Below are 16,940 nucleotides of genomic sequence, written 5' to 3'. Positions count from 1 at the left end.
ATAGATCACATCCTGGGTCATAAATCAGGTCTCCACTGGTATCAAAAGATTGGGATCATTCCCTGCTTATTTTCAGACCACAGTGCTCTGAAGCTAGAACTCAATCACAAGAGGAAATTTGGAAAGAACCCAAATACATGGACTAAACAACATTCTTTTAAAGAATGAATGGGTCAACCAGGAAATTAAAGAAGAACTGAAAAAAATCCATGGAAACAAATGATAATGAAAATACAACTGCTCAAAATCTGTGGGACACAACAAAGGCAGTCCTGAGATGAAAGTACACAGCAATGCAAGCCTTTCTCAAGAAACAAAAAAGGTCTAAAGGACACAACCTAATCCTTCACCTAAAGGAGCTGGAGAAAGAACAGCAAAGAAAGCCTAAACCCAGCAGAAGAGAGATAATAAAGATCAGAGCAGAAATCAATGAAATAGAAACCAAAAGAACAGTAGAACAGATCAGCAATACTAGGAGCTGGCTCTTTGAAAGAATTAAGAAGACTGATAACCCCTGGCCAGACTTATCAATTAGAAAAGAGAAAGGACCAAAGTCAATAAAATCATGAATGAAAGAGGAGAGACCACAACCAACACCAAAGAAATACAAACAAGTATAAGAACGTATTATGAGCAACTATAAGCCAGCAAATTTGACAACCTGGAAAAAATGGATGCATTCCTAGAGATGTATAAACTACCACAACTGAACCAGGAAGAAATAGAAAACCTGAACAGCCCCATAACAGTAAGGAGATTGAAGCAATCATCTAAAATCTCCCAACAAACAAGAGCCCAGGGCAAGATGGCTTCGCAGGGGAATTCTACCAAACATTTAAAGAAGAATTAATTCTTATTCTCCTGAAACTGTTCGAAAAAATAGAAATGGAAGGAAAACTTCCAAACTCATTTTATGAGGCCAGCATAACCTTGATCCCAAAACCCCATCAAAAAAGAGACCCCATCGACGCCTGGGTGGCTCACTTGGTTAAGCAGCTGCCTTTAGCTCAGGTCATGATCCCAGCGTCCTGGGATTGAGTCCCACATCGGGCTCCTTGCTCGGCAGGGAGCCTGCTTCTCCCTCTGCCTCTGCCTGCCATTCTGTCGGCCTGTGCTTGCTCTCTCCCCCCATCTCTCTCTGATAAATAAATAAAATCTTTAAAAAAAAAAAAGAGACCCCATCAAAAAAGAGAATTACAAACCGGTATCCTTGATGAACAAAGGTATGAAAATTCTCACCAAAATACTAGCCAATAGGATCCAACAGTACATTAAAAGGATTATGCACACGACCAAATGGGATTTATTCCAGGGCTGCAAGGTTGGTTCAACATTTGTAAATCAATCAGTGTGATACAACACATCAATAAAAGAAAGAACAAGAACCATATGATACTCTCAATAGAAGTTGAAAAAGCATTTGACAAAGTACAGGATCCTTTCTTGATCAAAACTCTTCACAGTGTAGGGATAGCGAGTACATACCTCAATATCACCAAAGCCATCTATGAAAACCCCACAGCGAATATCATCCTCAATGGAGAAAAAATGAGAGCTTTTCCGCTAAGGTCAGGAACAAACACAGCAGGGGTGTCCACTATCACCACTGCTATTCAGCATAGTACTAGAAATCCAGGCCTCAGCAGTCAGACAACAAAAAGAAGTAAAAGGCATATAAACTGGCAAAGAAGTCAAACTATTACTCTTTGCAGATGATATTTTATGTGGAAAACCCAAAAAACTCCACTCCAAATCTGCTAGAACTTGTACAGGAATTCAGTAAAATGTCAGGATATAAAATCAATGCAAAGAAATCAGCTGCATTTCTATACACCAACAGCAAGACAGAAGAAAGAGAAATTAAGGAGTCAATCCTATTTATAACTGCACCCCAAACCATAAGATAAATAGGAATAAACCTAATCAAAGAGGCAAAGAATCTGTGCTCAGAAAACTATAAAGTACTCATGAAGGAAAATGAGGAAGACACAAAGAAATGGAAAATTGGGGGCGCATGGGTGGCTCAGCGGGTTAAAGCCTCTGCTTTCAGCTCAGGTCATGGTCCCAGAGTCCTGGGATCGAGCCCCGCATCGGGCTCTGTGCTCAGCGGGGAGCCTGCTTCCTCCTCTCTCTCTCTGCCTGCCTCTCTGCCTACTTGTAATCTCTGCCTGTCAAATAAATAAATAATATCTTAAAAAAAAAAAAGAAATGGAAAATTGTTCCATGCTCATGGACTGGAAGAACAAATACTGTGAAAATGTCTATGCTACCTCAAATAATCAACATGTTTAATGCAATCCCTATCAAAATACCATCAATTTTTTTCAAAGAAATGCAACAAATAATCCTAAAATTTATATAGAACCAGAAAAGACCTCAAATAGCCAGACGAATGTTGAAAAAGAAAGCCAAAGTTGGTGGCATCACAAGTCCAGACTGCAAGCTCTATTACAAAACTGCCATCATCAAGACAGCATGGTACTGGCACAATACAGACACATAGATCCATGGAACAGAATAGAGAGCCCAGAAATAGACCCTCCACTCTATGGTCAACTAATCTTTGACAAAGCAGGAAAGAATGTCCAATGGAAAAAAACGGACTCTTCAACAGATGGTGTTGGGAAAACTGGACAGCCACATGCAGAAAAATGAAACTGAACCATTTGCTTACATCACACACAAAAATAGACTCCAAATGGATGAAAGACCTCAATGTGAAACAGGAATCCATCCAAATCCTTGAGGAGAACACAGGCAGCAACTCTTTGACCTCAGCCACAACAACTTCTTCCTGGAAAACAGCATGGAGGTTCCTCAAAAAGTTGAAAATAGAGCTTACCCTATGACCCAGCAATTGCACTACTGGGTATTTACCCTAAAGATACAAATTTAGGGATCCAAAGGGGCACGTGCATCCGAATGTTTATAGCAGCAATGTCCATGGTCGCCAAACTGGGGAAAGAACCTAGATGTCCATCAACAGATGAATGGATCAAGAAGATGTGGTGTATATATACCATGGAATACTATGCAACCATCAAAAGAAAAGAAATCTTGCCATTTGCGACAACGTGGATGGAACTAGAGGGTATTATGCTGAGTGAAATAAGTCAATCAGAGAAAGATAATTATCATATGATCTCCCCGATATGAGGAATTTGAGAGGCAATGTGGGGGGTTTGAGGGTTAGGGATGGAAAAAAATGAAACAAGATGGAGATGGGGAGATGTGGAGGGAGACAAACCATAAGAGACTCTTAATCTCACAAAACAAACTGAGGTTGCTCGGGGGAGGAGGGTAGGGAGAGGGTGGTGCCATTATGGACATTGGGGAGAGTATGTGCTATGGTGAGTGCCATTAAGTGTGTAAACCTGGTGATTCACAGAGCTGTACCCCTGGGTCTAATAATACATTATATGTTAATAAAAAATTAAAAAGTACATTAGAAAAGTACATTAAAAGGATTATTCACCATGACCAAGTGGGATTTATCTTTAGGCTGCAAGGTTGGTTCGACATCCACAGATCAATGTGATACAATACATGAATAAAAGAAAGAACAAAAACCATATGATACTCTCAAGAGAAGCTGAAAAATCTTTTGACAAAGTACAGCATCCTTTCTTCATCAAAACTCTTCACAGTGTAGGGACAGAGGGTACATATCTCAATATCATCAAAGCCATCTGTGAAAACCCCACAGCAAATTATCATTCTCAATGGGGAAGAACAGAGCTTTTCCCCTAATACTGGGAACACAACAGGGCTGCCCACTATCACCAGCGCTGTGCAACATAGTACTAGAAGTCCCAGCCTCAGCAATCAGACAACAAAAAGAAATAAAAGGCATCTGAATCGGCAAAGAAGAATTCAAACTCTCACTCTTTGCAGATGATATAACTTTATGTGGAAAACCCCAAACACTCCATCCCAAAATTTCTAGAATTTTATAGGAATTCAGTGAAGTGTCAAGATATAAAATCAATGCACAGAAATCAGTTGCATTTCTATCCACTAATGAGACAATTAAATTAAAGAGAAATTAAGGAATTGAACCTGTTTACAATTGCACCAGAAACCCTAAGATGCCTAGGAATAAACCAAACAGGGAAAGAATCTGTCCTCAAAAAACTATAAACCACTCATGAAATAAATTGAGGAAGACACAAAGAAATGGCAAAATGTTCCATGTTCATGGAGTGGAAGAAAAATATTGTTAAAATGTCCATACCATCCAGAGCAATCTACACAGTGAATGCGACACCTATCAAAATGCCATCAATATTTTTCACAGATCTTTATAAAATAGTCCTAAAATTTGTATGGAATCAGAAAAGACCCCCAAATAGCCAAAGGAATGTCAAAAAAGAAAACCATTGTGGTTTTCTGGAATTTTGGGCATCACAATTCCAGATGTCTAGCTTTATTAAAAAGCTGTCATCATCAAGACAGCATGGTACTGGCACAACAACAGACACATAGATCCACGGAACAGAATAGAGAGCCCAGATATGGAGCCTCAGCTCTATGGTCAACTAATCTCTGACGAAGCAGGAAAGAATGTCCAATGGAAAGGGGACCGTCTCTTCAATAAATGTTGCTGGGGAAATTGGACAGCCACATGCAGAAGAATGAAACTGGACCACTGTCTTACACTGCACACAAAGGCAGACCCAAAATGGATGGAAGACCTAAATGGAATCCATCAAAATCCTAGAGAACACAGGCAGCAACCTCTTCGACCTCAGCCGCAGCAACGTCTTCCTAGAAACATCACCAAAGGCAAGGGCAGCAAGGGCAAAAATGAACTACTGGGACTTCATCAAGATTAAAAGCTTTTGCACAGCAAAGGAAAAAGTCGACAAAACCAAAAGACAACCGACAGAATGGGAGAAGATATTTGCAAATGACGTATCAGATAAAGAGCCAGTATCCAAAATCTATAAACTTAACAAACTCAACACCCAAAGAACAAATAATCCAGTCAAGGAATGGGCAGAAAACATGAAGACATTTCTCCAAAGAGGACATGCAAATGGCCAACAGACACATGAAAGAGTGCTCCACATCTCTTGGCATCAGGGAAATACAAATCAAAACCACAGTGAGTTCCCACCTCACACTGGTCTGAATGGCCAATATTAACAAGTCAGGAAACAACAGGTGTTGGCAAGGATGTGGAGAAAGGGGAGCCTCCTACACTGTTGGTGGGAATGCACGCTGGTGCAGCCACTCTGGAAACCAGTGTGGAGGTTCCTCAGAAAGTTGAAAGTAGAGCTACCCTATGATCCAGCAACTGCATTACTGGGTATTTATCCCAATGATACAAACGCAGGGACCCGAAGGAGCACCTGTACCCCAATGTTTATAGCAACAATGTCCACAACAGCCAAACTGTGGAAAGAGCCCAGATGTCCACTGGCAGATGAATGGATAAAGAAGATGTGGTATATATGTACAATGGGATATTACTCAGCCATCAAATAATGAAATCTTGGGACACCTGAGTGGCTCAGTCGATGAAGAATCTGCCTTCAGCTCAGGTCATGATCTTAGGGTCTTAGGGTCCTGGGATCGAGCCCCGCATCAAGCTCCCTGCTCTGCGGGAAGCCTGCTGCTCTCTCTGCCAGCCAGTGCTTGCTCTCTGACAAATAAATAAATAAAATCTTAAAAAAAATGAAATCTTGCCATTTGTAATAGTGTGAATGGAACTAAAAGGTATTATGCTAAGCGAACTAAGTCAATAAAAGGCAATAATATGGTTTCACTCATATGTGGAATTTGAGAAGCAAAACAGGAGCATGGAGCAAGGGAGGGAAAAATAAAGGAAGCAAACCACAAGAAACTCAAGTGTAGGAAACGGCCGCTAGAGGAGAGGGCCGGGTAGAAGGGGAGCGGCCACTATAAAGGAGGACATGTGATGTAAGGAGCACTGGGTGTTGTATGCAATTGATCAACCACTAAATTCTACCTCTAAAACTCGTAAGTGCACTGTATGTTAAATGAATTTAAATAAATAAATGAAAAGAAACATTGATATATCAATTTTTTTAAAAGTGCAGAATCAGCATTTAGAATCTGGCCACAGAAGACTTGAAGTGTCCTCCAATTCAGCTAGAAATAAGCAGGAAGCTCTTCATGCCTGCCCCACAGGCCCTATAAATCACACTCAGCCCAGATAGATGGTCAGTCAGTGGGTTTCAAAATCCCTCATTTCTACAACAATATCAAGTGCTGGCTAAAGAGGTCTGACAAAAATAACCAGTGTTGCAGTATGCATGTGCAAGCCCAAACAGGACTCTCAGGTTTCTTGAGTACCCTTAAAATCGGATTTACGCATCTTTATGTTACACTAATAAACTCTGAACACAACAGTCCCTGAGCTCCGCTTGCCCACAATCTGATAGAGCACAAGACAGAACTTCCTGAAACAGCGGTCTAGAGTGGGTATGCAGTGCCACTGCCCGACGGCAGGGACGAGGAGGCATGTAGGAGTGAAGGGGGGCGGACCCCAGCATGGGTTTCAGGGCCACCAAGCACACTGCCCTCACGTGTGCACACCTTCCAAAAGGAGAAGAGTAACATCATCTCCTGGGACACTAAACACATGTCAACCATCTTACTGAGATCAAGTACCAGTCAAGTTCACAAAGAAATCAAATAGCTAGGGGTGCCTGGGTGGCTCAGTGGGTTAAAGCCTCTGCCTTCGGCTCAGGTCATGGTCTCAGGGTCCTGGGATCGAGCCCCGCATCGGGCTCTCTGCTCGGCAGGGAGTCTGCTTCCTCCCTCTCTCTGCCTGCCTCTCTGCCTACTTGTGATTTCTGTCTGTCAAATAAATAAAAATTTTTATTAAAAAAAAAAAAGAAATCAAACAGGTACTCACTGTATAAAGAAACTGAGAAAGAGTAAATTAAGACTGTTTGGATTTTATTCCATTAAACAATTCTGTGGATGCCTATAGATGTACTAGAATTCCCCGATCCTCGCACGTCGAGGCTTTAGGAGAGAAAGGGGGCAGGCAGAGAACTGGCAAAAGTGTCATTTGTCTTTCCTCCCCTCTAGGGAGGGACCCTCTACATGCCCAGCCCTCCCCCTTCCACGCCCTCAAACCCCACTGCATCCTTGAGGCTAGGTTCACACTTACCTTTGCATCAGGGAATACTAATTTCAAAGACAAAAAGGTACAAAGAGAAAATGCTTTACAGTTCGCATGCTTACTTGTAACCTCTACCAACAGATTTCAGGCAATCCAGAAACTGGGGCACTTCATAGTTGACCAGCGTTTTCAGCTGGCCGTCGCCCACGCCGTCCCGATACACAATGATCCGACTGGGCATGTATTCATTGCAGCTGTTCCAAGCCCGCAGGGCAGCTGAAAGCCAGCCAGCAAAGGGTTAAATCAATCAACAGAAGACAAACGCTATAATTCTGCCCAGAATTTCAGTAACACAGAGACCAGGACAGCAACACGACAGGACACTAACCTTGTAAGCAGACTTTGAGCCCATCTACAAGTTCTTGTCCTCGATCTTGAAACACACAGCGCGAGAACCAGCTGTTCAGAGAGACCAGGACGAGGGCGAGGAGGGCGCGGTCTGCAAGCTGCTCCTTCGCAAGCACCGGGCACGCGCATTCGCTCTCCTCAGCAGCCCGTAATGTTTAACCCTTTTTAAGATACCTGCTAACATCTCCGATACTTTGTAAAATCTAGACAGGACCAGATACTCCTAACACCACAAACCAAGCTTTATTTTACTATAAATCAATACTACAATTCCCCTGCTGAAGACAAGATAAAATTTAAACTATAGTACCCAGAGATAGTTCATAGTCTTAGTTCTAAGAAAAGCACTGAAAAGTAATTCACCACACTGAAACACAAGTGACTGGGTAAACTGAAGTGGATTTTCCAAAAGATAATCAACACAAAAACTTTAAAGGACATTTCAGCAGTCAAAGAAATTATTAAAGACGTTTCAGAGACAGTCGCATTTAATGAGACACCCTCCCCCAAACAGAAATAATCATAAAATAGCCTGAAACGTAATCTGATTACTGTAGATTACTGTAGGTTAAGGGCCAGTGAACAATGTCAAAAACAGCAGGGTAGCTAACTTCCCTTACTTCCCTAACTTTAACTTTGTAAAGAAGGAATTCAGCCTGCACCTCAAGCCTCACAGACCCCCAGAGCACGGGCCCTGCGTGCTCCCACCTGCTCCCGCCCACGTCCACTGTCCGTGCTCCGCCGCCCAGCCCTGCGCTCACCGGGTCATCCCCTCGTTGATACTTGCGACAAATCCTGCAATCGACCTCCGTCCAGCTGTGGTGTCATGGTAACAGTCAATGCCAACTATCATCGCCAGCTTTAGCTTTAAGAAAAATACTGTAGTTTTAGATACAACAGAGTACGAGCAGTTTTTAGAAAGTAAATCCATTTTTTCCTCAAACAATGAAAACTCTCATGTACCAGGTAAATCAAACTTACCGGCATGTCAACCCTCCAGAGCTCTCCGCCCATCTTGCAGTTCATCTGCAGGGCGATCTTGGTGGCAATGGCCATGACTGTCTGCTGCTTGCCGAGAGTCCGGGCCACCACACACTGACTCGGGGTAGGGCAATCTGTGCACAAGTATTTTTTAATAGCATCATATTTGTCTTTCCGATTACTCGACAACAGACAAACAACCTGAAACCAAAAGAATGTTCTCGTTACGGAGAATCGGGAAGCGCTTAAGTTCAAGGAAGAGAATGGCAACCACACCTGCCCCCTGGGCGTAAACGTCAGCGTCCACGTACGGAGCTAACACGCAGCACGTTCACTGCTGCCTGCTGCTCACCCCACTCCCCTCGGGATAGACGCCGACACAAGGAAGGAGGCCACGTGAAGCCATTGACTCACAACTGAACACCACGAGAACTTAAATACGTTCCAGCACCAGCCGGGGATAACTCACAGATGGGAAACAGCAAAACCACGCTCACAGTTCTCATTTACTGACGATCCACCTAGAATCATGGCTTTTAAACTTTTTTTTTTTTTAAAGACTTATTTATTTGACAGAAACAGCAAGAGAGGGAACACAAGCAGGGGAAGTGGGACAGGGAGGCACAGGCTTCCTGCTGAGCACAGAGCCCGACACAGGGCTCAACCCCAGGATCATGACCTGAGCCAAAGGCAGATGCTTCACCAATGAGCCACCCAGGCGCCCCTTGGCTTTTAAACATAAAGCTCTGGCCTGAGAACCACGCTATGACCACACTATGGAATTTCCTAGGAAGCCCGTGGACAATTCTGGGGACCACACAGAGCACCTAATCTGCCGGAAAGGGGACGATGTTAGTCAAGGACACAAACTGCCAGGTGTGAACTGAGGAAGTTCTGGGGGTCTGCTGTACAGCGTGGCAAGCACAGCCAACAATGCTGAGGTGTAGATGTGGGAGATGCTGAAGACTAGAGCTGAAATGTTCTTGGTACAAAAAAATCAACTTGTGATCATGTGAGGAGGCGAGGGAACTAGCCAGTTCCTGCCCAGTCCGAGTCTGTGTTTACAGCTGGATCCAGCTGTGTTCTCAATTTATACTCCCAGATTCTCCCCTCCTTTCCCTGGCCCCAACAAAATCCCTTTGCCATCCTAGGCATCTCTATCACTGCAGACAATGGAATCACACGCTACCTGTAGCATTTAATAAGAGATGAAGGGCCAGAAAGGGAATGGATTAGCTGAAGCCAATTTGCTTCTTCGGTTTAAAGCCACATACATATGCTGTTTACTGCTACATCTGTCTCTGCCACACTTAGTTGCGTGCCGAACAACTAAGTACTAACTTTTACTTTTGTGCCCATTCTCCATGAAATTTCCTGGAATTGAAGCCTTTGAATCCAAATAAATCTCTGAAGGCTTTGGCCCCCAGCCCTTCCTCCCCAGCTGCAGGGCAAACTAGCTCCCAGACACACGGCTCCAGCCGGAGTCCACGCAGCTCCTTACGAAGGTAAAATACATATGCTGTGGCCAGTTTGTAAGCCGAATTAAAACATTCCAAACTCAAATTCTAAGATTTATAAATACAGTTTTTAAAAAAGTCATCTGAGGACAAGGGCCTATGTATCAGTTAGCTACTTACCATCTGGGTATCTGAGGTCACCTTCTGCTGTAAGACTCTCAAATAGGCTTCGGTTCGATCATCCACTTCAATCCTAGAATGGAAATTCATTATCCTACATTCAGAAAAAGCAATGAAAGATGTACCGTACATAAAAGAAATGCCCTATAGACTATCACACATGAAACACTCCTGTATCAACATAAAATAAAAACAAAGCAGGGGCGCCTGGGTGGCTCAGTGGGTTAAGCCGCTGCCTTCGGCTCAGGTCATGGTCTCGGGGTGCTGGGATCGAGTCCCACATCGGGCTCTCTGCTTCCTCCTCTCTCTCTGCCTGCCTCTCTGCCTACTTGTGATCTCTCTCTGTCAAATAAATAAATAAAATCTTTAAAAAAAAAAAAAAAACCAAAAAAAAAAAACCCAAAAACAAAAACAAAAAAAAAACAAAGCAGCCATGTAGGCAGGTGGTTTCTAACGCAGAGGGCAGCAGAATCTGAGAAACGGTGCCGCCCGCTCTCCCCCATTCTCCAGTGACAAACACATTTCTGCATCCCCGTGACACGTGCTGTATCAGACCTTTAAACTAATATAACCTAGTTACCGTGTTTAACATTTTTATCACTTTTGTGTTCCCACACCCTCCAAACGATTATTAATCAACGTTCAGAGTAGAAATGACTTGATAAACTTACATTATTGCTTTTTTCATTTGTATGCCCATGGCTGGTGTAACTTTAAATAGATTTTGTATCAGTGAATTGGCTGCTTCATAATTTCTTCGAGTATAGATCAACAGCCAGTTATCTAGCGGCTTAACACTAATTAATGGTGCACCTCTCGTTTCTTTTGACCAATCTGCAAACTGTGGATTGTAATCGAACTAGAAGAAAGTTCAGAGACACTGTGAATTCTGCTGTCTGTTCTCAGTGACAAAGCCAACAAGTCTAGACCCAGTTTCCCGTGGCATTCTGACCGTTGGGGGACTATGCCTCCGTTGGGACTCTAGGGACAGATGAAATGCCCTGCTGGGGGAGAACAGTGCAGAAGTGTGTCCGAGGAGGTTGGGACACCCCCCCCCCCCGCCACGGCTGGCATCACTGCCACACAAGTGCCTCAGCCTCGTGAGCAGGCCCTCCCCCTGGTGTTTCCTGGACCCTCCATCTTCTGAGACACGACAGGGACAAGCATTCCATTCCTTGTGATAAAAACAAAACAAACATGGCCTGGGAAGGTAGGCAGCTCGATAGGGTGTTGGGTGCTGCAAGCAAGGGAGAAAGCTCAGCAAGTTGAAGCACCGTGACATGGGGTGCGGCCCCACAGAGGAAACCCCAGCGTCGCTCCCGTGTCCCCACATCCCACACCTGCAGCACAGGGGTGTCTACGCGGACAATTTCCATGGGGACAATGACCACGCCTGCAGGTGAAACACTAAGTACATGGCCAGCGTGTCGTTCCTACAACGGAGAAGGCAGAGGGCAGTCGTCTATGAAAAGACGTTAAAGTTCTGGCCCTTGCCCTGCTTCTAGGACACAAAAATACTTTGGCAATACTCGCTTTCCTTTTCTGAGGGGAAAGCATAAAAGGCCTCATGATATTTAATACATATATCCCTACCAACAAATGGTCCGGGCAAAAATGAAGTCAAATACTGAAAGTTTTCTGTAGAAAAGATCACCTCAGTGGCAGACAAAATACCAACCCACTCACTTAAAATTCTTCTCTACCTTAAGTAATTCTGCTGCGAGCAACACGTTAGGCCAGCCTTTAGTGAGGTCTCCCCGGTGGCCCCCCCATGGCCACCTCCTCGCTCCCCGGAGCTGACCTCGCTTCCCGGAGGTGAGGAACGCAGGCCGCCACGTAGCAGGGTTTTTCAGCTTAACGGAACAAGACCCAAACCTGATGGGATCGACAACTTACTGTTTTTCCACCTTGGTGAATCTTTTCTGCTTGCAAAATTCTTCCTGAGAAGGACAGTAAGTTGGAGTCAAAGCTCAAACCCCAGTCTCGAAGCTCCCTCTGAACATTATCATCTCTGTAAATTTAACATATTTGCGGACCACTCAGCATAAAGCAAACGCAGCAAAATCAGACAGACGCAGAGATCTATGCTAACCTACAGGACGTTTTCCTATTTCTCTCAGGACTGAAAGCCTGGAGAGAACGCCAGGAAAACAGACGGGCTCTCCATTTCTCCCTCAACGTGTCCCCGTGTCCCTTCAGGACAGTCTTTAAATTACAATTCTCAAGTCCAAACTACCTTCTCTTCAAAGTAAACCCCTCAGTGTTATAACAAAGAGAGAAAGTAAATTTGTCCAGAACATTTCACCTCTGCTTTACTGTCTTTGGCTAATAGAAGAATTAGAAAAGGCCACGGGCTCCAGCGGTTAGTATTCCCCGACAAAGTGCAGGGTCACCCAGAAACACAAAGAAGCCACCCAAATACCACAAATACAAAAGGAAAACAAAACGACTTTCTCTCACTCCCCCAACCCACAGAAAATAAGCCCGAACCGGCCCCACGCCGCAGTGGGGTGCAGAGGACTTACTTATGGATATAGTCAATGAGCCTTCCGACTTCACGCTGCCTTTGTTCAGGAGTCAGTCTTGTGTGAACAGCTAAGTCTTTCATCACGTTAAAGTCGTTACGCATCTTATCAGTTAGCCCTTCAAGTAAAATACCGAAAGGCGTCCGATTAGACAAACACGGATCACGTCTCAGTGTCTGGGGTACAGGGTGGTGAAGAGGGAGGGGAAGCGTAAGGAGCCAAAGCAGCGGGTAGGGCGTTCCCAGGGGTGGCGGGGCTCCTAGAAGAGGCAGGGAAGGCGGCCCCAGCGCAGCGGTACCTGTGAGATAGCAGAGTTCTGGAATGAGCATCGCAGGGCCTGGCAAGGTGCCGCCAGGGCCTCGCCTTCTCTTTGGCTGACTGACCAGAACAGGCTGCTTCAAGTCGGTGATTTCTTGGTTGTATTGCTAGTTATGGAAAGAAAGTATCACTGTGCATGCAAATGCCTTTAATAATCGTTCAGTGGACCAAACAAAGGAGTTATTTTTTTAAGTCGAGAATTGATGCCAATAGCACAGCTGGTATCACCATCCAAGTAAAGCTTAAAAAGCTCACCTTTAATCCTTCCAGGACAGCTTGTGATTTATAGGTGTTACTGAGTACCTCATCTTTCTTCTTTACAACGTACAGCCTCACTGTCCTTGACCATCTTTCTGAGTTTTACTCACAGTTCACTTTATTTTGTGATTATTATTATTATTATTATTATTTTGGTTTAGAAACAAAAGCCTGTGTATCTCTGGGTCCTCACGACAGAATTCCTCCAAAACTACTAGTTATTATAGCGAGAAGTGACATAGGAAACAAGCCTTGACATGACACATGGGGTGAAGGAAGAAGTTTGCATGCCAGAGAATATTTTTAATTAGGAAAAGTTTTTACAGAAGGTAGAAGTTGAATTTTAATTCGGTAATCTTTTTGTTTAAAAGGTCTAACAAACTATGAGAGACTCTGGACTCAGGGAAACAAACTGGAACTTACAGAAGGGAGGGGGTGCGGAGATGGGACAGCGGGGTGACCGGCATGGAGGGCATGTGTGGTGATGAGCAGTGGGTGTTACACGCAACTAATGAATCACTGACCGCTCCATCAAAACCTAATCACGTACTGTATCCTGGCTAACTGAACACGATAAAACAGACACCAACAAAAAGATGTTACTTGAGAGCAAGCTAGCATGAGAGTGGGGAGGGTCAGAGGGAGAAGCAGACTCCCAGCTGAGCGGGCAGCCCCACATGGGGCTCACTCCCTGGACCTCGAGATCAGGCCCTAAGATGCTTAACGGACTGAGCCATCCAAGCGCCCCTCAATTCGGCGGTCTTAAGATTCCCCACATGCAATCCCTAAGGCACGTTTTTCACAACTGGTAAAAAAAGAAAACCAAAACTGTGAGTTTTGGTGAGTTCACATGCACCTAAGATGGCTCGCAGGCCTCGGGTCTGCAACCGTCGAATGGGACAGGTTTCCTTGTGTCATCTCCGCTTGTTTCTGAGCCCCTGTTCTCGAGACCCTCTTCCCCAGCACCTCCTGTGCCTTCTCTTCTTACGTTCAGAGAGCCACACATCGGCCTTCAGCGTGCAGAGGCTGAGCACCACGACAGCCCTTCACCAACAGAAGAAGTGCTTCCTGTTCCTTAGTCCCATCCTATGCCAAGGTCCAGGCCACCTACCCTTAGCAACGAAGAGACCAGGAATTGCAGTCTGTTCTGACTTTGTCCTATACAGAACTCCTTACCAACCATTGAGCGGAAAAGTTCATTTTCCTATTTGGGGAAGGAAATTTCAAGAAGCTCTTAACTGACTCTTGCTCCCTGTGCCTACATGACATATTTCATCACACCACCTTCTTTCCTGGCGTCCACCCGCTGACCACCCCCTCCCTTGCACGTCACTTACTGGGTGCACATACGAGTAGGTGTGTGGAAGTGGAATCAGACACATTCCTACATCCTCCCGATCTCACCAATGGGCCTTCAGTGCATGGTTCCTTGTTGTACAACTTTGGGATCCCCTTCCTATATTCTTTTTTTTTTTTTTTTAAAGATTTTATTTATTTATTTGACAGAGGGAGATCACAAGTAGACAGAGAGGCAGGCAGAGAGAGAGAGAGATAGAGGGAAGCAGGCTCCCTGCTGAGCAGAGAGCCCGATGCGGGACTTGATCCCAGGACCCTGAAATCATGACCTGAGCCGAAGGCAGCAGTTTAACCCACTGAGCCACCCAGGTGCCCCCCTTCCTATATTCTTAGGGCCCGGTTCTTTTACCATCTTCCCTTACATCTAAAAATCTACTACTTTAGGTTTAGGTAGTAGGTCTAAAAACCCACTGTGACTACACTTAATGCATTTAACATTACTGCCAAAACTTTTCTTTTTAAAACTGACCTTGATCCTCCCTTTTAAAGGCCCTTCTCTCTTCCACTCCCAGTGCTGCTTAAATATGATTTTTAACATAGAACATCCAAGCCATCGCTTATCATGAAAACCGCACCTGTCCTAGGAAGTCCCGAGAATGCCGTGATTCTTAGAAACCTCTCAACCGCGCACCATTCTGATGGACTGTGGACTAAAGATGCCCAGTCAGTCCCGGCTGTGAGAGAAGGCTTCCGACAGAAATCATCTGCGCGGAGTCTAAGGCTAAGATCACAAGTCAGGCGTGTAGTGTTCCAGGCAGGAGGAGCCTGGGGTCAGAGGAGATGGCCAGGGAGAGCGAGGAGACGAGCATCAACATGCAGGCAGGGACTACATCACTTGGGCTCTCACTGGACACACACCAATGCACGCCAGTACTGTGGGGAGAAGAGTAACATCTGAAAATGGATCGGAAAGCAGGAGAAATGCAAATGGAGACCAGCATGGGCATGGGGCCTGCACAGAATGGGCAGGGCGGCTACCCAGAGGCGGCGGTCGGAGGCATTTCAGAAGGTGAGGCCACCAGCAGCACTGCACGGTGAGAAAAGGCCCGCAGGCCCGAGGTTTTAGCTACCTGTTACGCATTTGTTCATTCAGATGCCTGAGTGCCTTCCTAGGAACGGGGGGGGGGGGGGCGCTGCACATAAACCCAGAACCCTCTGGCCCTGTGGAAGTTACAGTCTCTGTGCTGATTAGAGCACGGCACAGGGGCCAGAACATGTTCAGCGTTAGCCACACGGAAGCGGTCTTGAGAGTGCAGTTATCGAGAACAAGCAGACTTACACATGACTGGGCTAGAGCTAGAAATTTGAGAACTGTCAACTATAGTATAGACGAGCCTGGAGATCACCTAACAAGTTACTATGGAGAAATTGGGAGTTCCAGGCAGAACTTTCAAGTATGTCAACAAGTAGGCCACTTGGAGAGGAGTATGCTGGTGTTTAAGGCTCACTACTAGTCAGAGAAGGAGACCCTCCCCTGGCCTGGCCTCAGGTGGAAATCAAACTTTCCACAAGCGTCTCCTTTATAACCGCTGTTGATATATACCAACTGTTCCTGTCCCAACAGTGATTAGAAAAACACAGGAAAATGCTCATTTCTCACAGTAACTCCCATACCCAGAAGGAATCTAGGTTAAATATGACTGGGGTCCCCAAGGAGTTAAGAGGGTAAAAACAGTGGTAGGGAAATCAAGCTGAGATGGCCCCTGACCTATTTTCATTTTGCCCAAAAGAAGAGCAGCTTTTTAAAAACATTTTATTTCTTTACTTGATAGAAAGTGAAGTGAGCATTAAGAAGGCAGAGCAGCAGGCAGAGAAAGGGAGAAGCAGGCTCCCTGCTAAGCAGAGAGCTCAACGTGGGGCTCAAACCCAGGACCTGGAGATCATGACCTGAGCCGAAGGCAGACGCTTCACCACTGGGCCATGCAGGTGACCCAGAAGAGCAGTAAGGTGGCTTCTCAGAGAATCAATTCCTTCCAGAGTGTTGTCTGATCTTTTCATTCACAGCAGAGCAGCTGAAGCTCAGGCAATAGTACGCAACCAGTACAAAAGACATTTCGAGGTCACCAGTCTGCTGTGTAATTCTGACATAAGACACAAACATGGATTCTTTATTCAGCTTTTTAGAAATAAGAAATGTACTAAATGTGGGAAAAACATGAAATAAATCTTAGCACTTTAAAGATAAGCGTTAAGATTTTAACTGATTCATGTTTTAGAACTACTCCTCCAGCACTTGTAACATCACATCAGACAGCACACAAGCTCTTAAAGATTCAGGGGGCAGATGTGCTCACCCGAGCGACAACATTACTGTGCATTCTGATGTAAACACTGTACTTCCAGTGGGCAGTGGGTCTT

General features: G+C 44.9%; 1 protein-coding gene across 3 annotated transcripts in view; it reads right to left on the bottom strand.

Annotated features, from left to right (window-relative positions):
* The window catches only part of PIWIL1 (piwi like RNA-mediated gene silencing 1), a 35,735-nt gene that overhangs the window by 5,110 nt on the left and 13,685 nt on the right, over positions 1-16,940 (bottom strand). For all 3 annotated transcript variants that reach the window (XM_082699812.1, XM_082699813.1, XM_082699811.1), the window contains exons 10-18: positions 12,949-13,075; positions 12,651-12,768; positions 12,022-12,136; positions 10,797-10,984; positions 10,126-10,198; positions 8,489-8,689; positions 8,269-8,372; positions 7,488-7,558; positions 7,222-7,375 (exon numbers count right to left, since the gene is read on the bottom strand). In XM_082699812.1, coding sequence (XP_082555938.1) covers positions 7,222-7,375; positions 7,488-7,558; positions 8,269-8,372; positions 8,489-8,689; positions 10,126-10,198; positions 10,797-10,984; positions 12,022-12,136; positions 12,651-12,768; positions 12,949-13,075 — 1,151 coding nt within the window. The remainder of the gene's footprint in view (positions 1-7,221; positions 7,376-7,487; positions 7,559-8,268; positions 8,373-8,488; positions 8,690-10,125; positions 10,199-10,796; positions 10,985-12,021; positions 12,137-12,650; positions 12,769-12,948; positions 13,076-16,940) is intronic.

Source organism: Mustela nivalis, assembly GCF_964662115.1.
Source record: "Mustela nivalis genome assembly, chromosome: 14".
Lineage (NCBI taxonomy): Eukaryota > Metazoa > Chordata > Mammalia > Carnivora > Mustelidae > Mustela > Mustela nivalis.
The sequence above is the reverse complement of the archived record's forward strand: the minus strand, read 5'-3'. Positions and strand labels throughout refer to the sequence as shown.